Here is a 21,688-nt window from a genome sequence, read left to right as displayed (position 1 = left end):
AATTGAATAGCAAAGTAGAAAGCATCCCATGAACTTGCTTATGCATTTTATATATATATATATATATATATTTATAAAAATATACCGTATATATATTTTTAGGGGCTTTTTTATGCCTTTATTTTATAGGACAGTCCGAGATGGTGACAGGAAGTGAGTGGGACAGAGAGACGGGGTGGGATCGGGAAATGATCCCGGTCGGACTCGAACCGGAGTCCCTGTGGGCATGCAAGCCCAAATGTGGGGGGCTTAGCGCGCTGCGCCACAGCTCCCCCCATATATATATTTTTTTTGTAAACCCATTTAATGCATCATTGTTAATGACTTGACTTGATGTTGATTTTTCTGTTAACCCCTCAACACATGGCCCCAGTTATAAATTAGATGTTATCAGAATGGCAATGGCCAACTCCTAATGTATTACTAAAGGCCCTGTGCACTGTCATAGTGGTGTAGTATTACCTATGGTAGTTACGTTTTTTTTTGTGGTGACTATTACATTCCAGTGGTGGAACAGTGCGTGTTAAGGAGCTATAGGAGATGCCAGTGTTACGTAATGAACATGTCTAGATGCTTAATAGCTTCATACAGAATTAAATGCTGAAATAAAACAGCGTACTTGAGGAGTGATTCAAAATCAGAGAAAAAGAAGGTGCTACCACGTGATTGTGGTAAATATGCCTTTCTAATGGACCTAAATAATAATACAAAAAAATCCAGATCTGTGAAGTTTTTTGTTCGACAATTGTTTTTCTTTTTAATGTACACACACTACATAGAACTAAACGAAGGATATCAAAAAGCATAATAATAATAATAATAATAATAATAATAATAATAATAATAATGTAATGCAATAAAATGTCTTGGTGCATGCTCCGCTGCGAGGGCACACCCCTGTATGGTGGTGAGAATGAATTTCACTTTGGGGACACAATTTTTCCAACATGTGCCGACAGCGTTTGATGACCGTACCTTGCAAATAGGGCAGGACATGAATCCAAAGGTGATCCTAGGGCCCAGCCACCTGTTATCCAACACTCTGCGGGTGCACTGAAGATGGAACACGTGACTGCAGTCCAACTACAGTCAACAAAAAACACACACACACACACACACACACACACACACACACACACACACACACACACACACACACACACACACACACACACACACACACACACACACACACACACACACACACACACACACACACACACACACACACACACAAATGAGGAAGGAAGAACAGGAATGATCACTTATTTTTGACATGTGTAATATTTGTTTCCAACCACTGTCCACTGAGGGGTGAACATATAGTTGAAGTTTGGAATAGGTGCATATGCTTGGATGTTTCACAGCGAACATGAATGATGAGCTTTTTGAACATTTTTATGTTTTATAAATGTTGTTCCATATGGGTTGTGGATATTCCCAAACAATACATTCTGGATAGTAACTAGAGAACCACAGCGTACAGTGTATATAACCTTTGGACACACACATGTCCATAATGACGCAACAAATCCAAAGTTCATTTTTACACTTGGTTTCTCCATTGAAAAAACATTAACAACTTTTTATGTTTGTCCCTAAATGGCATTGTCAAAGGAGTGTGCTCAAGTTCAGTCTGCTAAGGGGGGCGTTGTCCCCTCCTTCTTCTTCTCTCTGGTGGCGGCTTGCAAAAGATGTGCCCTACCGCCATCTACAGTGCTAAGGGAACTCAATTTATTCTCAACCTTAAGTTTCCTAATCTAAGGTCTCAAGGGGCAGTCACCTTACATCACATGGATGCTGGAAAAGTACAGGCTTGATTTATCTTACTCTACTATAGTGTTTCTCAACGGGGGCACTGGGCCCCCCTGGGGGGGGCATTGAGAAGGATACAGCTGAGAGGGGGCTTAGTTGCCATTGGGGGGCATTAGTCCATTTTATTCTTGAATAATAAGGGAGCGTTGGAAGCTCATGATGAGGTCCAGGGGCCTTTGTTCAAAAAGGTTGAGGACCACTACTCAACTAGAAGATGTTTGGTGTTAAAAAGTCCTTCTTGATGGTGAATGATTACCTGAACGGCCGGGGCGGCAGACAAGGCCTCGGTGAAGCAGATCATGCACATGTCGTCTGCATCCTGCTTCAGGCAGCCGGTGCCCTTGTCACAGCCGTGCAGGCAGGGCAGGCACAACTCCTCGTTCTTCACCCCGCCACACAGGTGGCCACAGGGATGCGTCTTGCTGCAGGCCAGCTTAGCATACTCCTAACACATTGAGGATCGCACACAGGACACAGGTGCAGATTAATTAATTTCAGTCATTTCCTTAATTCCCCGTGGATCAATAAAATTACTCTACTACTATTACTACAGATTTAGTTGAGTGATTAATTGAGCCTATGATTTTTCCAATAACAATTTATTATTTTTAGCCAATGTTTGGTAACACTTTACTTGACGCCGGAATCATATGGATGACATGACCGATTCATAACAGTGTCATAACCCATCCATGGACGTGTTATAAACATTATGTCCATGCCACAGACATGTTTTCATTAAGTGACATTCGGTTATGCCAATTTTTCTCAACTTTTCATGACCACAAAACGTTTATGACATTGACAATGTGTATGACTCGTCCATGATTATGTCATAACATGGCTTTGACACTTTTATGACTCATGGCGTCAAGTTAAGTGTAACCCAATGTTTCAAATGGGCCTTGTACCTGGCAGTCAGCATCCGAGCACACGCTGCCGACTGAAGAAAGCTCTGTACCATTCCTCGTCCCACAGAAGCGGCAGGCATCAGAACTAGACGTAGGTTTTCCTACAAAAAACAACAACAAGGGGTTACAGGCACAACCAACCTCAGTAGCCCCATTATACACTTCTGCAATGGATGGGATTATATCTTATGAATTAAAAAGTATTATTTTGGCAGTTGATTTGAAGTAGGACCATTCTGAAGAATAAGGTCCCATTTGAAAATGGTATACAAAAGACTTAAAAAGGTCTAACTTTCTACAAAGGTGGTTTTTAAACGCGTTTTGACTTGAATACATCGTGTTGACTTGAATACATCCTTTCAGAATGAATATTAATCTGTTTAAAGTATTAAAATGTGTTCTATTATGTGTAAAAGGTAGGAAGAGGAATAACCTGTATGTTCTCGGAATTCCACCATGGCCTTCATGGTCTTTGAGTCCGCTAGGGCCATCAGCCAGAAGAGTTTAGTCCTCCCACAGCCTTCATGAAGATCCACTTTAATGGCCTCTTCCTCCTCTTTAAACACCTTTATTACGCAGAAGAGTAGAGTAGAGTAGAGTATCATTTATTGATCCCGAGGGAAATTAGGGTGTCAAGTAGCATACACACATACATAAATACAGAAGAGGACAAGGACATTACACACAGCATTGCACATATATTCATTAATATTCACCATACATATATTCACAGGGTCAGATCTCGCAGGAAGAAATGACAAACACTGGTCTATGAAGGAGACCCTTTACCTGAGATATATATCTAGTATTAAAAACCGTCAAATCTGTCAAGTCTTTGGTTACAATATTATCACGGTTCCATCACATTAATTAGATCATTGAGGACAACATCATCAACACAGCAGTCAAATGTTTCTCCATCTTCCGGTCACTGTTAAAATAACCCATTGATGCCTGATGGTGCGTTGCGCGACATTGGCCCTGGCGCCTGGAGCTGCATTACGCAACATTCAGGCTCATGAGATTTGAGACAACTTAATTAAAAATCTCTGTTTGTTTGAGATGAATGAACACATTCTAATGACAGATGAGGATCTTAGCGTTTTAAATGCAACTTAGTGCATATTTTTATGTGCTTCAGAAGCTGATATATTTAGGTTTTTATAGGCTGAGGGCAGCTTTTCTTAAAAAGGGCTCAGGCATTCAGCACCCTTTTTTGCAGGTGCCTTAGGCGTCAATGGGATAAGAGTCCTGTTTCTGGGGGGGGGCGTCGTGTCACGCTGCATTAATATGGTGTTGCTCAGGGAGCACGCAGGTTAAATTCCAGCCCAGCTAATTTACTAATACTACCCCCGTTTCTCTCTACCAACCATTTTGTGTCTTCTCACTCTACAGTCCTCTGAAATGTTAAAGGCACACAAAAGCCTATTACTCACTTGTCTCTGGTGAGATCTTGTTCGCCGGTGCAGGTGGAGGAAGCGGTCACAGTCAGTGCACAAGTTTCCGCAGACGTTACACAGGATGATGGCCGCCGTCTCACCGTCGTCATGGTTATCACACATGGGCTGAAAGAGAATTGAGGAAATACTTTCAAAATGTTTTATTGTTCTGCTTAGTGTTTGGGAAGAGGAATAGAAGAGAATACAACACAATATGTATTTACATAGCACAATGTCACAACTATGAAAGTTGGCTCAAACGGTTTTCAAACACGCGCGCACGCACGCACGGAAGCACACACACACTCAAAAGCTCTGAAGGCTGCTGTACGGCGCCAATTGTCCAACATTCATGAGATTAAGTGCACACACACACACACACACACACACACACACACACACACACACACACACACACACACACACACACACACACACACACACACACACACACACACACACACACACACACACACACACACACACACATAATAGTCCTTGAAAAAGATTAGTCTGAATGTGATGGTAATATATACAGGCATGAAAACGGGTCAGGGGTGAAAAAGGTGAGAAAGGTGCGGCGTGGCGCAGTGGCACGGGGCACGGGGGTGTGCTGCAGTGGTGCGCGCGCATGTGTGGTGTGCAGTTGCGTTTTTGGGGGATAGTGTTGTATAAGAGTCATACTAGGGGGGTCTGGGGGTCTTTAAATGATGAATTTTGAGCATATTGTAGCGACCCAGGGACAGTGAACATAAGAACTGCCAACCATCTTCGTTACTTCATGATTGTCATGCTGTCATGTCTGATGAGGGGGGCAGATAGATAGATAGATAGATAGATAGATAGATAGATAGATAGATAGATAGATAGATAGATAGATAGATAGATAGATAGATAGATAGATAGATAGATAGATAGATAGATAGATAGATAGATAGATAGATAGATAGATAGATAGATAGATAGATAGATAGAATGGGTTTTGGTTCTCAGCCTTTAAAAAAAATAAATTCCCCCTTGACCTCATCATAAGCTTCCCATCACCCCATTGACCTCATCAAAACCCTGCCAATGCCCCCCTTAAAAATAAAATAGACTAATGTCCCCCAATGGCAACTAAGCACCCCCTCCTCTCAACACTATCCAATGTCCCCTCAACGCTTGCCTGGTTGTGATCTCGTTTGAACAGTTAATCATCATATTTCAGACAACTTGTAGGCCTAATACAAAAAATCTTTGTCACAGTTTGGATAAACTACTGAAATTTTATCCAAACTACTCAAATTTTAGTCCATTCACCTAGTATATCTGTTTCCCTATGAAAAAAATAATAGGAAAGCTCCAACTTTGACCGTGAAAAAAAAACAGTTTGACCGTGTTCCACTAAATATAAATCGGTAGATTTTTAATGTCATTTAGATGTAGGCTACCAAGGGATTACAAAAAAACGTGGCATGATTCCAATAACAATTTGTCCCGTGTCAAACGATTGACTAAGTTAGGCTTTGCTCTTTCTCCCTCTCCCTCTCTCGTGCGAGCTTTATGAAGCCGCAGCATATGATTCAAAGCATGATGTTGGATGCCTCGCGTAGCCTACGCGCTTCTTCTCCGTAGTGCCTACTAGATACTTTCGCCATTTCGTAGCGCACAGATCCGTTAAAATAGCCGTCAGGAAAACGTGCCGTAGGCCTACCCAAGCTTTCATTAACGGAGCTCTATTGAGAATAAATACTTTTTCACGTGGGCAGGGCAAATGCGTTTTCAAATTATTAGGAAAAACAGCTTACCCACTGTGGCTAACTACATCCACTCACTTCTCATCGAAATGCTTGCGTCTTGATCTCATAAAAAGTATCATGATCTCAAATAGAAACGTGTATACTAAACGTGTATACTATCTGTGACAGATCGTTTGGACATTTGCTTATAATCAGAGATGTTCTAGAACTATAAAGAAAGATATTTGATACAAGCCAGCCCCGCAGACCAGCACCTGTTTAAAACTGGGCTTTCAAAGAGAAGTATGAAGGGCGGGACTTAGATTGTGCTCGTTCACGTTATTGGCTGTGCCGACAGCAACAAATGCTGTGATTGGTCAAACGTCATTGTCAGTTGTGGAATCTCTTCTGAAACTGTATGAAGTTTTCTGCGGTAGAGCGCTACTTAATGATACAGTAAGTTGGCGCTACAGTTTTCTCCTCGCTTGACCCCCCCCCCCCCCCTATTTTTTTTCTCCTCGGATCTACACGATTCACAGAAATGACCCATTTTGATTTCAAAACGGCGAATTTCGCCGAAAGGTGAGGGATTTTCATGCCTGTATATAGAATTCAACACTGATGTGCATTAAGTTTAACAGTTACCATCTGCTTCTGCTGTCCATCCTTGCCCATCCAGCGGCCGGAGGACAAGCGATCCACATGGTCCTGATCCAGCACACACAAGGAGGCCAGAGCCAGCCACAGCTTGGGGACACAGAGAGATGAATAAATATATTATTATCAGAGGCCAGAACCAGCCACAGCTTGGGGACACAGACAGAGGAATATATCATTATAAGAGGCCAGATCCAGCCACAGTTTGGGGACACACAGAGAGAAATCAATATATCATTATGACACGTGCCAATTTTAGTCATACAGTAGGGGACTAATGGCTCGTTCTTTTGAAACTTTTGAAACTCGAGTTAGTTCTCCCAACATCCACCGTAAATGCATTCTATTGCAACGGTTGGGGACAATACAAATGTCTGTGAGCACTAATGTTTAAAGAACTCGGACCACACCAAACTGCTCCGAGTTTGTGTTTCGGAACCCCGATTTGATGATCCGTTCCATTGCACTTTCCGGAGGCGGAGGTCAGGATTTGCTGAGTACCAACCACAAAAGAACGAGCCAATGTAATTGCATCATGATTTACTAGAAGAGTTAATGTATTATGCTTCAGTCCGTACTCGGGTTGTGGCGATACAGCGCACTGGGGAGCGATGATCCTCCTCCATCTTAGTCAGCGCGATGATGGCCTCAGCAATGGCATTCTTAGTCACCCTCGACCAGGCATCAGAGACATGACCCTGTACAAAAAACATACAAGTGAAACACACAATATAATATAACATAACCTGACTGCATTTAAGTAAGGAAAAAAATAAAAACACAATCATGTTCACAATCCTTTTTTATCTTCCCATGTGAATTTTCAACAAACAGTTGAAACCAGAAGGTTACATAACACTATAATGTATGTAAGGACACACAAGAAGTACTGAAATATTTGAGCAGTGCAGCTCACACACAAGATTGTTGACAATAGCAATAGTATACAAAAAATACTCAGTTTATACTGACAGCAGCCATATCCTTCACAAGCTTGATGATGATCTCCGCGATCTGGGGAGGCGTGGAGCCCTTCATCCACCAGTGACTCTCTCCTTTGCGATACGTATAGCTGTGGAATTAGAAAGGGACATACATAGAGATACATTTTTTTCATTTGGATTACAGTGCCCTCCATAATTATTGGCACCCCTGGTTGAGATGTGTTAAAAGCCTTAAAATAAATTCAGTGTTTATTGCAGAAGAATGCTGTCACACTGAAAATTTTAGGAAAATGTAGCCTTCAACTCAAATGAATTGTAGGAAAATAAAAAAAATCCCTGACTAAAAAATAATTATTTTTCATTAAATCACCTGTTCCACAATTATTGGCACCCTTAACAATTCCCAGGAAATAAATATAATTGAAGCATTTCTGTCATTTCTACAGTAGTTTACAAAGTTTACCAGAGTATGTAGGAACATTTAATTAGTAATTCATCACTTCCTGTTTCCCTGGGGTATAAATATGACGTGACACCGAGGCCATTTCTCTTATCCACTCTTAAACATGGGAAAGACAAAGGAACACAGCATACAAGTGAGGCAGATGTGCGTCGACCTTCACAGGTCAGGCAGAGGCTACAAGAAGATTACCACTCAACTGCAGCTGCCCATATCCACTGTGAGAGGAATAATTAAGAAGTTCAAAACAACTGGAACAGTGGTAAACAAGCCTGGACGAGGACCCAAGTTTATTTTGCCACCACGCACAGTGAGGAGGATGGTAAGAGAAATCAAAATATCTCCAAAGCTCACTGTTACAGAATTACAACAAATGGTAGCATCCTGGGGTCACAAAGTCTCCAAATCAACCATCAGGCGCTGTCTACACGCCAACAAGCTGTTTGGGAGGCATGCACGGAGAAAACCTTTCCTCACTCACAATCATAAACGCAAGTGTCTGGAGTTCGCCAAGCGGTATTGGGGCTTCAACTGGGACCGTGTGCTTTGGTCAGATGAGACCAAGATTGAGCTTTTTGGCAACAAACACTCTAAGTGGGTCTGGCGTACCACGAAAGATGCGCATGCTGAAAAGCACCTCATACCCACTGTGAAGTATGGGGGTGGGTCAGTGATGCTGTGGGGCTGTTTCGCTTCCAAAGGCCCTGGGAACCTTGTTAGGGTGCATGGCATCATGAATGCTTTCAAATACCAGGACATTTTAAATCAAAATCTGTTGCCCTCTGCCCGAAAGCTGAAGCTGGGTCGTCACTGGGTCTTTCAGCAAGACAATGACCCTAAACATATGGCCAAATCTACACAGAAATGGTTCACCAGACACAAAATCAAGCTCCTCCCATGGCCATCTCAGTCCCCTGACCTCAACCCCATTGAGAACCTGTGGGGTGAGCTGAAGAGGAGAGTACAGAGGAGAGGACCCAGGTCTCTGGATGATTTAGAGAGATTCTGCAAAGAGGAATGGCTGAAGATCCCTCTTTCTGTCTTTTCCCATCTTGTGAAACATTATAGGAGAAGATTAGGTGCTGTTTTGTTGGCAAAAGGGGGTTGTACAAAATATTAACACCAGGGGTGCTAATAATTGTGACACACATTATTTGATGTCAAATAATTATTTCTTTATGTGGGATTTTTTCCCCACTGAATAAATGCACTTGTATTGAAGGTTAGATTTTTCTCTTTTTTTCCATTAGGGTCCCATATTATTTAGAAAGAAAATAAAATAATTGGAAGCTAAAAAACACATCTCAACCAGGGGTGCCAATAATTATGGAGGGCACTGTATATCATATACTGTACTGCATGATGCACAATACTGCATATTGCTTCCAATGCATTAGGTAAACACAAGCTACTGTGCAGAATTAGCACATTGATGCCTAAGGCACCTGCAAAAACACCTGCTAAATGCCTGAGCTCTTTTTGGGAAAAGGTGCGCTCAGCCTATAAAAACTGGAAGCCCTCATCTTGCATTTGAATGCGTTCATTCGGCTCTCACATACTAACATTTAATTGAAAAATTGCTGCATCCATGAATTCAATGTTGAGCTACTCAGCATCCAACATCAATGGGTTAAATTAGTGTTTCCCAACAGGGGCTCTGCAGTCCTCAGGGGGACCTTGAGGAGGACAAAGCTGAGATGGGCGGGACTTAGTTGGAAATGGGGCGCAATAGTCAATGTAATTTTTATGATAGTAAGGGGGGCATTGGTAGGCTTATGATGCGATCAAAGGGGTGTTGGGGGGGCTTATGATGTGGTCAAGGGGGCATTTATGTTCAAAAAAACCTGGCGAGAAACAGTGGTAAAACAGTGAAACAGTGCATTGGCTATTCAAACCTGGAGTTGAAGATCATGGGTAGGGTGACAGTGGTGATGCCCTTTCCTGCAGTAGTTCCGGCCATAGCCACAACGGCGCTGCCCTTGGCTTTCAGCTGTACGGTGAGCGCTTTGGCAATGCACCCAAGAAACATGTCCAGGATGCCAAACTTGTTCCAGTCGCCCTTCTCCGTGGAGTGGATGATGTCGCTAATGTCGGCTGGGGGCAGGGCCTTGACTCCGATGATGCTCGCCAGGCGAATAGGCGTCACTTCTGGCAGAACGCGCCTAAGTAGTGACGTCACCTTCGGAGACGCATGAGAAAGGAGAAAGTATTATTTGAAGAGGTAAATAGAATGATTGGACTGATTTTTTAACTACTAAAATTACTAAACATGCTCATTTGACAAAGCCACCACACATAGGCACACAAACAGAGTTGTATAAAGTAGAATTACTCTTACATATGTAATTATAACACTAGTGATATATTACATGCTTTCAACTTTGTAATATCATACCACTAGTGTTGTAATTACATCTGTAAGAGTGCTTCTACTTCTACAACTCTGCACACCAACACAAACGCAAACAAGCACCCACATACGTACCTGTCTCTGCACGCGAGGTGAGGCGGTGTGCAGAAGAGAGAACAGGTCCTGCAGCAGAGTCAGCTGCTGGGCGAGGTACTGACGCCCGACATTCGAACCGCTCAACGCCAAGACCATGGACAACAGCTCAAAGCAATAGGCGTCGGAGGACACGTCGTCGTCGCTCGGCTGAGAGTTGGCGTTTTCTTTGCTGGAGATGGCGTGCTCCCACTCCTCTCGCACTCGCGTGGCCTCCATTCGTATCGCCTGCACAATGTGTGCGCAAACCTGAGGGACATTGAAACAGTTCATTAAAGGGACACTGTGCAGGAAATGGTCAAAAAAGGTACTATGCTGCTCATTGAAATTGGGCTGCCTATTGCCAAATTTGATATTTACATGAAAGTTTACTAAGTAATACATATACATATATTTTCTAGTATGGTCCAAGTAGAGTCATTTTTGCAGCTAAAAATGGCTATTTTTGGAAATTCAAAATGGCGGACCATGGAGAAGAGTATGAAAAGTGCAATTTTTTCAGTCATAATGAATACTTAGAATTTGATGGTGGTGGTAAGTATTCATGAAAAAGGTAACATTAGTGAATGGGCAGCATGAATTCTGGAAATAAACAACTGAAAATATCACACAGTGTCCCTTTAACACATTGACTCCCATGAGACGTACCAAGTACCTGTATGTATTTACTCCTCCCCATGTGTTGACTCCCAACTTATAAAAATATGTTTTTACACATCCCCCCCATTTTGAATCTAGACACTTTAATGCAAGCCCTGCAATGTGTCTGTACCAGTAGGTCAAACACAAAAAAGTCTGTGGCTGTTCAATAAATGTCGAAAATTCATGAAATTGGCTGGCATTCAACCAATAAAATTCCAAACAAAGGCAGACACTCAATGTGTTGAACTTACTGGACAATACAAAAATCACAAAAAGTGATCTTTTGGATAATATGGTCCCTTTGCTGCTAGGCTGACATGGCGGAAATACAGGTAAGTTGTTGCTATGGTATTTTGTTTGCTAAGGAATCGCAATCTCCATACCTGTTTCTGTAGGTTGGTCAGCTTACTCCGACTGAAAATAATTCCCACCATGTGTTCCTTCAAATCTGCATCTGACGGGGCCTGTAAAAAAGCATTAAACATTTCAGGTTTTTTTTAATCTTCTATCTGATGTTGACAACACCATGTTCAATACCGACAGCTCAGTGAAATAATGTAACTGATGGGAAGTCAAACTCAAATTCACAGGGGTCCAAAATTAAAATGTGGAATGAAGTCTCGGGCTCAATGCAATATGTTTTTATGCATTATGCATGCACAGACTTAATGCCAATTTCACAAATATACAGATATGGCTGCTAAATGGGCCTGAACATATTCTGTTGTAAGAGCAGATGTTGTTATGCTGGCCTCTACCCACTTATATTCCTATACATTACACTTAGAGGGGTGATAGTGAAANAAAATCCTGAGCCTGAACTTTTTCCCCTGCTCTAATGACGGCGACGAGATACTGCACAGTGACGTAACGTAGGCCTATTTTGACACATTATTCAAACATTTAATAGCCTGTGTATGACCATTATTCAAGTCTGATAGTAGAAGAAAAACCTGAACCTGTAACACTTTCTGAGATAAGAACAACCTAATGGCTAATTATCAATGTTTTTATTTTTGCAAACTCTGTCAAGCCTGAAATCAGGCATGGAGCCTGAATACTATCAGCCCTGCACTTAGCAGACACTTTTTTTTAAATCCAAAGTGACATAGTTATTTAGATACAGGGTATTGGTTACAGTCCCTGGAGCAATGTGGAGTAATGTGCCTTGCTCAAAGGCACTTCAGCCATGGATGGAGGTGTAGGGAGTAAGGGTGGGGTAAGGGTGAACCTACAACTCTCTGATTTTAAGTTCACCTCCCTAACCACTATGCCACGGCTGCTCCTATGATGCATGAAAAGAAAGAAGGTCCGCACACTGTTGCTGCTCCCGGTTTATTAACACAACGTTTCGACCAGTCTGGTGTCACCTGACGAAGACCAGACTGGTCGAAACGTTGTGTTAATAAACCGGGAGCAGCAACAGTGTGCGGACCTTCCTTCTTTTCATGTTTAATCGTGTTTAAGTCCGGCACCTGTTTAATCTGGATGTGCGCGCTCTCCAAAACGCTAGTCATGTTACTATTAATGGTGTGTGTGGGCCAACTTTAAAACACATTTGAAATAATCTCGGCCAAATTAAATGACCCTGCGGCCGTGGGCCAGATTTTGACAGTCTGAAGTTTAACTTTACTATTATTGGTCCATCACTGTTACTTGTCCCGTCTTACACTTTGATGCCAGTCTGTAAATGTAAGTCCTGTGTATGTCTATGTCCTTTCATGGTATATAGAGAGAAAGGCAATTTCAATTTCCTTGTATGACCTGTGCATGTGAAGAAACTGACAATAAAAGCTGACTTGACTTGACTTGACATCCCTGATGTAAGTGCTACTGACCTTATCCTCTCCCTCGGGTGATGACAGGAGGTTCTTCTCCTCCTGCTCCGGAGTGGGCTCCGACTCGCCACATATTAGCTTTCCAAACACCTGGAAAACACATTAATTGCAAAGTAAGTGGTGAACACACATTTTATTTACACTAACAACAGCTGTATGATGCGTTCATGAGAAAAAACGAAGCAGCATTTTGTATTGGGCTGCCAGCTCAAACCTGCATCCTCCTTTCAAGGGTGAGGCATAAAATCCGATTTAGTTTTTTTGTGTGCAGTGAGCACTGTGCGCTGTGAAGTGCTGTGTCACAATGACAATGGGAGTTTCCAAGGTGGGCTTTCATTTCAGTTTAACGAAGTTTATCAAAGACTACCCCAGCACCTGATCAGAAGTCATATCTCTGCAGTTGTCTCTGACAGATTAATCAAATGTTGGACCATGAGACCATTGAAAGGTGCACTGTGTAGGCTGGTGGTCAGAGTAGGTATTGCAACTACAGCTCCAGGCCACTTTATTAGAATAGCATGAAAAAGTTGATTTATTTCCATAATTCCATCAATAATGTTAAACTGTCATGGATTGTAGATGCATGGCCCAGTTGTTTAACTATTCCAATCATTCAAGTTTTTCTTTTTACATAATTTGGCCTTCCAGCTCAAAAAACCCATGAATTGGGAAATTCGCATTATTAGAATATTGTAATAAAATCACAATTTTCTTCATCAAAATTCGTTTCACATCAGTGCACATCAAATCAGTTGAAATTTGGTACTTTCTACATAACATGCAATGTTCAATACTTGGTTAGGACTCTCTCTGTCTTAATAACGGCCATGATGCGTTTAACATTGAAGTCAATGGCAGAAACAGTGCATGGGAGTAATGAAGGCCAGATATCCTTGATGCTTTGCCGTCAGCTGTTCTTGTTTGTTGACCTGGTGCCCCACACTTCACTCTTCAATATACCCGTTGATACCCATGCTACGTTTTGGTGTTAACTCACCAGTTTAATTCTAACTCACCAGAAATCAAACCCCATTCATTTTCAATGGGGTTTCATTTCTGGTGATTTAGAATTAAACTGGTGAGTTAGCGACAAAACGTGGCATGGAAATCTACAGGGTATATTGAAGAGTGAAGTGTGGGACACCAGGTCAGCTATACAAAAACAGCTGACGGCAAAGCATCAAGGATATCTGGCCTTCCATTACTCCCATGCACTGTTTCTGCCATTGACTTCAATGTTAAACGCATCATGGCCGTTATTATTAATAATATTAAGACAGAGAGAGTCCTAACCAAGTATTGAACATTGCATGTTGTGTAGAAAGTACCACATTTCAACTGATTTGATGTGCACTGATGTGAAACAAATTTTGATGAAGAAAATTGTGATTTTATTACAATATTCTAATGATGCGAATTCCCCAATTCATGGGTTTTTTGAGCTGGAAGACCAAAATTTGTAAAAATAAACAATTTAATGATTGGAATAGTTAAAAAACTGGGCCATGAATCTATAATCCATGACAGTTTAACATTATTGATGGAATTATGGAAATAAATCAACTTTTTCATGCTATTCTAATAAAGTGGCCTGGAGCTGTATGCTGCTCATTGAGCCTGTGCTGATTATTGACAAATTCAATCCTTTAATGAATATTTGCTACGTGTTAAACTAATATTGACGAGTATGACCAAAGTGTAGTAAGTTTTGCAGCTAAAAATGTCAATTTCTGGACATTCAAAATGGCGGACTATGGAGAAGATCCCTCTTTTCATGTATGACAAGTTAATTTTCCCTGTCAAAATGAACACTTAACATTTAATTGTGGTGGTAAATGTTTGTGAAAAACGTAACATTTGTAAATGGTGGCCAGCATGAATTCTGGAAATAAACTATTAATAATATGACTCAGCGCACCTTTAACAATAACACGCCAAGTGTGAATTGAAATCTGAGCTGAGCTGACCCCACCTGTGAGGTGATGAGACGGAACACCCGGAGAGTTTCGGCTTCGCAGTTTTTCTGCTGCGCGATGCTGGCGGAGATCTGCCCGGCGATCTTGATGCTGTCCACATCCTTCCATCCCAGCACCTTCACCTGCCGCACGCGGAGCGTGTTCTCGGGACCCTTCAGCTCCACCCGTATGACATGGTGGTCTCCCCCCGGCAGCTCACTGCTCACCCAGCCTATGTGCCGCAAGTCCAAGTCCGTCTGTACAAGAGGAAACAAATGTGTTAAATGTGACACAAAGTCTGGTGGTCCTTAGCTACTCAAAGCTTTTCATTTTTTGTTTCGATTTTATTTTATTTATTTATTTTCATTATTACTATTTTTTAAATATTGTTGATGCTAATCTGTTAAGCACATTGACCTGCATGGCTTGTATAAATTGTGCCAAACAATTACAGTTATTGTTATTTTTCTGATTATTATCTGACCCATTGAAGTTGTTGAAAAGGCACAGTCAAGGCATTTTTGCCAGAGTAGTTTAATACCTGTTTGATTCGGCAGAGGTCCTCAACAGTCTTTCCACACAAGAAGGCCATAGATGTGACCTTGTTCTAAACAATGGAAAAGAAAATGTCTAATCAGGACCGTATCTGGACAAACAGACCAGGACCATTACATACCTCAGAGATTAGACACACAAAGCACAATACATACAGCATGGGACTAGCACATGTGTGGCACATGACATGGGTGCTTGTGTGTACGTGTGTGCGCGCGTGTGTGTGAGTGAGTGAGTGCTCTAACATGGATTTTTTTTGGTTTAAAAGGCTTTATATGCATATTATCTCATCATAGAAGGCATCTGTAAAAAAAGACTCTTAACTGAGCCATTTCCACTAAATTTAAAACAAACTCATTTTTGTAAGTGTCAGACAAGAAAAAGGAAGCAATAGCTAGTAAATCAACCTGAAATTTTATCTACTCAGAGAACTTGCATGTTCTTGGCACCGATGTTTGTGCCAGAGTGTGAACAATACAAGACAGATAAGTATAACACAAAGAAAAACTTGAATCCTCATTTGTCTTCACTATCGAATAGAATGTGGAGGTGCGTTTCGCTTACTCCGATGTCACGAGAGTTGTCTATGTGGACACACACGTAGGCTGCGTTGATGCCCTTCACACAGCTGATGGTGATGCTCTTCGTCTTGTTCTTGTCTTCGTCTCCCGACTCCCAGAAAGTCTCTGTGGAGCCATCCGTCAGGCTGCCAATCATGGCGGGCCGTGAAGACGTCTTCATGTCCACAATGTTGGTCAGATCCTTCAGGCTGGTCACCACACAGATTTCCTGCAAGTAACCGATAGCAATAAGCAATTAGCGTTAAGGTCACCAACCAAACACCAAGGCAAATTGTAAGAGCACTTACCAGGGGCGCCACCAGAAATTTTGGGCCCTATGAAAGATTCAATTTTTGGGCCCCTTAAGGGCCCCTGTTAGTGCTTTTGGGCCCTTAGAATTTGTAACATTTGCCCCCTAGTGGCACCCATGGCTCTTACTGAGGAGCAGCTATTTTTACAGTACAATGGGAGAAATCAAGGGGGAGGCACTTTTTTTTCCCAGATTCATGTTCCTCACAGAAAATGAGCCAAGGCCAGTGAAAGAATGTGAATGTGAAAGAATTTCAATGTGCAAGAACCATTTTTGGCAAGCAAAAAAACTGAAAATGGGTGCAATAGTCTCAAACACCTTACAAGGGTTAAATAGTACAATGAAGATGCTCCCACCTGACTGATGGCTTCGTATCCCGACTGGACACTGATGCTGAAGCTCTCTTCACTGTCTCCATCATCAGACTTTGACAAGATGTTGTTGATGTGGTGAAACACATTACTCTGGTGCAGGAACTGGTGATCCGACTGCTTAAACTTTAGACTCCAGCAACTGAAAGAGAAAGACATTTAGATCAGTCTGTATTCTAGCTGTTAATCACAAATTTTAATGCACAGACATGCAGTATAAAGACAAACGGATATCAAGAAAATGTGAAACGCTTTCTTCGAACCCAAAGTTTCTCCTTGGCGAATGAGGTCCTTATCTCATGTTATAATATGGTGTGACGTCATCGGTCGTATGCTCCATTCACTTCAATGGGGCTCCCCAACGTTCGCACGTCTGATATTTGAGATAACGGACGGGTTGGTCTATATCAGACCGCTGTCAATGGCAAAAAGACTTTTCACTGCTAAAGCGAATGTTTCATATTAGGGATGTTAACCGGTAACCGGTTAACCGATAGTCGACCGGATCAACGATAACCGGTTACATTTTCTGCCACCGGTTAACCGGTAATAATAATTACAATAATAATTTCCTCCCAAAAAGTCCCCAAAAACTATACATTTTGATGTTTTGGTACGATAATTCAGCATTTTCCATCTGGCGACACTGGCTGGACATGACAGATCCTGTCTGAGCAGCAAAAAGAAAGGCTTATGTGAAAAAAAAAAATCAGTGCTGTGCCTATCAGGCACAGACGGTATATCATTTAAGATTGCCGGTTAACCGGTTAACCACCGGTTAATGAGTCTCAGTAACCGGTTAAGATATTTTTAAATTTTCGCCATCCCTATTTCATATCACTCCGCAGGGGGTCCGGTCTTTTGTCACTCTAATCAGCTGCTGTGATAGACAACACCTGTTGTCTAGGCTACCTGTTGCCTAGCGGTGTTCCACAACGGCACTGTTTTGTTTTGCGCAGCAACAATCTTTTGACATGAAAAATTATAATAAACTTAACATTAAATAAAGAAATGTCCCCGCCATGTGTGAATCATTTAAGTATATCCATATAATAAGCGGGTTAACGTTCGGCGAGTCGGTCGATTTGTGGAATAGCAGCACTTCAGAGAGAACAAGACCCCTCCGCTCCGCGTCGGTAGCGACGGTCTATTCCACGGTAGCGACCTTCTCGCCGAACGTTAACCCTTACATAACAGCTGTCCTGTTATGGTCTCCCTTCTCACTGTTTTCACAACAATACTCAACATACACCAAGAGCATTCAATTAAAAGTCAGTCAGGGCCAGTTTTTCAAATAAAATTTTTCCGAGGATGTTCCTCGCAGCAAGCACCCTACCGATGGCAATATGAGAAGAGCGCACACTATTTCGGGTAACTAGTGTTTTTTTCCAGTGACTATTACAGCGTCCCAGTGACAGGACGTTGTCTGGTACATTTTGCAAGTGAACTCTTTGTGTCTTACCGCAGGGCCATCTGTTGCAGTGAGCTGCCGCTGGGGAGAGACATCATGAGGTCAGAGATGGTCTGGAGCAGGCGGTGGAAGGTGTGAGGTAGAGGATGAGCTGCCTCTCCAGCAATCACGATGTCCGAGAGCGGATGTTCACACACTCCCAGGTCCTTTTCCTGCTGAAGAGATGAACCCAGCATGCAGACAAATCACGTGGAGAAACATCATGCAAACAAACAATCATGAGGTCACTTTTTTTCTAGCATTAATGCCAAACTTTCTTTGTGCAAAGCAATAGTACAAAAAAAGACGTTTAAATCATACAGAAAGCCATGTCTACCATTAATACAAATATGGTTACACTAGTGCAGTGTTTCTCAAAGTGGGGCGGAAGCCCCCCTTGGGGGGCGCGGAGGTATTGGAGGGGGGGGCGCGTGAAGTCAGAAGGTTTTTCTTTTTTTTAATACTTTTCTGCTTTGCCATTAAGTCAACACATTCACTTTACAATCACAATATATTCATTAATTTATTCACTAAAATTTAGAGAACATCATAGGCCATATACGTGTATATTAGGCTCTAATGTACTTTACGAAGGCCTATTTATTGTAAACATTTTGCTCGAGGGGGGCGCAGACAGACACCCTTCCTCTGAAGGGGGGAATGACACGAAAAGTTTGAGAAACACTGCACTAGTGTAATGCCAAGACTTTTGAATTCGGATGCTACCTAGCGCAGCACCGATCCTAGCGGTGGAAGCTGCAGCTTTAGGCTCATGAGATTTTGAGATTTTTTTCCATTCCAAATGTTGGTATGTTAGAGCTGAAATATCTCAAGATTAGCTTCTTATTATTTCATATTTCATGTGCTTCAGAGGCTGAGATATTTAAATTATAGGCAGAAGGGCACCTTTTCCCAAAAAGGCTTGGGCATTTAGCAAGCATATTTTGCAGGTGCTTCAGGCATCAATGGGTTAAACTAAGCGAATAAGGCATAAGCAAGAAGTCCACTTTACCTGATCCACAATGTCTTTGTTGACTTTGCTCTCCTCTTCCTCCTCCTCTTCTGGCTCAAAGGGCGAAGGGGTCAGTGATGCCACAAAATGCCACAGGATGTCGTGCAGGCAGGTCGTTTGTATTACATTACACAACAACCAATTGAATGCCTGTAACAACATATACAGAATTAATAGTCAACTCAGCACACTCAAATGGCATAGAAAATAATTAAGATTGATTGATGTTCTGAAAGTAAAGAAAGCCTCGTCACCTCCATGGCAAAGACTCGGCAGGCAGACTTGCGCAGTGCGTGTTTCATCGCCAGCTCCAGGCCCTCCAAGTCGTGGTGCTGGATGACGAAGGCCAGAACGGGCCACTGGAAATTCCTCTCGCCCTTGCTGAGGGAGCCGTGGGCAGAGATCAGCCGAGAGAGCTCCGGAGACGGATGACGCAGCAAAGAGGAACCCACTTCTTCAGGGAAGGCAACAAAGAATTACGAGTTATGCCTTACAGCACAGAGCTGTGTCTAACAATGAAATACTTTTACAACGAAACTTTTAAACCACACTTCATGGATCATTGGTCACAAAGCAGGGTTTACCTAAACACAAAATGCTTTCTTACTGTTTGTTTAGACCAAAAGCGACCAATGCGACCAGGTAGCCGAAGCTAATGAAGTTTCGCCATGAATTAGCTTTATAGTGGTATTTGACATGTTTGATTACGCTAATCAGAGAATGGCTCTCACTTGTCAATTTGGGACATCCGCCAATTTGGCACATCCGCCAACATTCCAATCGCGCCATAGATCATTATCATACAGGCAGCTGATTTTCAGCTTAGCTTATGGTTACAAAATTAAGCACTCATGCGGACAAATTCGACTTTAAGTATTACATTTATAAAATTGCAGACACTGTTCAATCTACTCAATAAAATCCTGTAGCAGGTACGAAGTTTACCTGCATCTCCACTGTGAACCCTGCGTCTTGGTATAGCTTTCACTCTGGCCGGAGAGGAGTGCTGCTTATCGTACTCCGATGCCACAACAGAGTAGGAGCGTTGAAACACAGTCCTCTTGGCTGTGTCACTGTCAGTGATGGGACTCGTCTCTAAGCTGTAAACATAAATGACACTATTATAAAATCTTTTGAAGTCATCGAACAAGAATCTTCGACAAGGAAAAATGCCGATGAAAGAGTCATAAGCCAAATCAAGACTTCAAGTTCAATTTTATTCTTAAGAGATAACTGTATATAAATAAATAAATAAATAAACAACAACAACAACAACCACAACAAGAACAATTATTATTTATAATATTATCATTATTCTAAAGAGGAACAAAGCAAAAGCTGAGGATGCCCCATACCTGGGAGGCATTGACTTCATGTTGGACTCCGGCTCTTCAAAAACATTAGGGCATGCATCAGGGGTGACCGAGATGTAAGGTGCAGGGACAGAGGTGGACCTCAGGTACCGCAACTCATCCTGAAACAAGCTGTCGTCTTGGTACGACCCAAAGTTTTCAGTATGTTGCCTGTGGAGCAGTCAAAAAACAAGGCAGGGTTGATATATGCATGTATAGCCATATGTTAATATCAAACACAGAGTTATTAACCCATTGATGCCTGATGACATTCAAGCTCATGAGATTTGAGACAACTTTATTAAAAATCTCTGTTTGTTTGAGATGAATTAACACATTCTAATGAAAGATGAGGGTCTTATCATTTATTTGCAACTTAGTGCATATTTTGATGTGCTTCAGAAGCTGAGATATTCAGGTGCTTATAGGCCGAGAGCAGCTTTTCTTAAAAAGGGCTCAGGCATTCAGCACCCTTTTTTGCAGGTGCCTTAGGCGTCAATGGGTTAAATTGGCACACATAATTCCAGACATGTACCGTGCCAAAGTCTGCAAGTAGAGGCATCCGATTTTGTTGTTCATGTCCTCAGAGATGCCTTCTTTAAGGCTGGGTAGGTGGCCGTGGAAGGGCTTAAGAGGATGATGACACAGCAGACTGGGCTCTGCCGCACTGCTCAGGGAGAGCAGGAAGAGGGCATTGGCTCGGATCACTTGATGAGCCTCCATGGTCGGCAGCGATCGGGGGGTCTTCACCTGCAATGGCTTCTTTCTGGACTGCTTTACCTTGGATGGAGTGATACAAAAACACTGTTTTTGAAACTAGGATGTTGCTTTAGGAATGTCAATATTACAGAGACATTGGACTAGTCGATCATTTGCTAAACTATTATTTAAACAATGTATTTATTTATAGAGCAGTACTTAATCAGATATGCATATTTAGCAAAATATGCTGGGAGAAGGCTTTTAACAGCATTCAGACTCATCATCACTGCAAGATATTAGTGCAAACGTAATAACACTGCAGGGAAATAAATCCAGTTGGGTTCAGCTAGTTGCTAACTGCAACTTTGTTTTTAGCCACGATGTATACATTACAGGGTTTCATAAGCTCAAGTTTCTAAGTTGAAGACCTTTATTGTCATTGCCATTGAAGGCAACAAAATTGTGTAATCTTTTTTTATTCAAGAGAAAAAGGC

General features: G+C 42.0%; 1 protein-coding gene across 14 annotated transcripts in view; it reads right to left on the bottom strand.

Moving 5' to 3' along the window:
- mycbp2 (MYC binding protein 2) overlaps positions 1-21,688 on the bottom strand; it is a 97,909-nt gene that overhangs the window by 4,480 nt on the left and 71,741 nt on the right. For 8 of the 14 annotated variants that reach the window (XM_063213084.1, XM_063213090.1, XM_063213094.1 and 5 more), the window contains 22 exons: positions 21,028-21,272; positions 20,496-20,663; positions 20,086-20,240; positions 19,395-19,594; positions 19,141-19,290; positions 18,141-18,304; positions 16,664-16,820; positions 16,002-16,226; positions 15,424-15,489; positions 14,900-15,139; positions 12,928-13,017; positions 11,473-11,553; positions 10,430-10,696; positions 9,840-10,123; positions 7,513-7,612; positions 7,119-7,238; positions 6,529-6,630; positions 4,163-4,291; positions 3,160-3,292; positions 2,727-2,827; positions 2,072-2,260; positions 976-1,083 (listed from right to left, as the gene is read on the bottom strand). In XM_063213084.1, coding sequence (XP_063069154.1) covers positions 976-1,083; positions 2,072-2,260; positions 2,727-2,827; positions 3,160-3,292; positions 4,163-4,291; positions 6,529-6,630; positions 7,119-7,238; positions 7,513-7,612; positions 9,840-10,123; positions 10,430-10,696; positions 11,473-11,553; positions 12,928-13,017; positions 14,900-15,139; positions 15,424-15,489; positions 16,002-16,226; positions 16,664-16,820; positions 18,141-18,304; positions 19,141-19,290; positions 19,395-19,594; positions 20,086-20,240; positions 20,496-20,663; positions 21,028-21,272 — 3,474 coding nt within the window. The remainder of the gene's footprint in view (positions 1-975; positions 1,084-2,071; positions 2,261-2,726; positions 2,828-3,159; positions 3,293-4,162; positions 4,292-6,528; positions 6,631-7,118; positions 7,239-7,512; positions 7,613-9,839; positions 10,124-10,429; positions 10,697-11,472; positions 11,554-12,927; positions 13,018-14,899; positions 15,140-15,423; positions 15,490-16,001; positions 16,227-16,663; positions 16,821-18,140; positions 18,305-19,140; positions 19,291-19,394; positions 19,595-20,085; positions 20,241-20,495; positions 20,664-21,027; positions 21,273-21,688) is intronic. The other 6 variants (XM_063213085.1, XM_063213091.1, XM_063213095.1 and 3 more) reach the window with 3 other exon arrangements.

This window comes from Engraulis encrasicolus, chromosome 13 (genome assembly GCF_034702125.1).
Source record: "Engraulis encrasicolus isolate BLACKSEA-1 chromosome 13, IST_EnEncr_1.0, whole genome shotgun sequence".
NCBI lineage: Eukaryota > Metazoa > Chordata > Actinopteri > Clupeiformes > Engraulidae > Engraulis > Engraulis encrasicolus.
The sequence above is the reverse complement of the archived record's forward strand: the minus strand, read 5'-3'. Positions and strand labels throughout refer to the sequence as shown.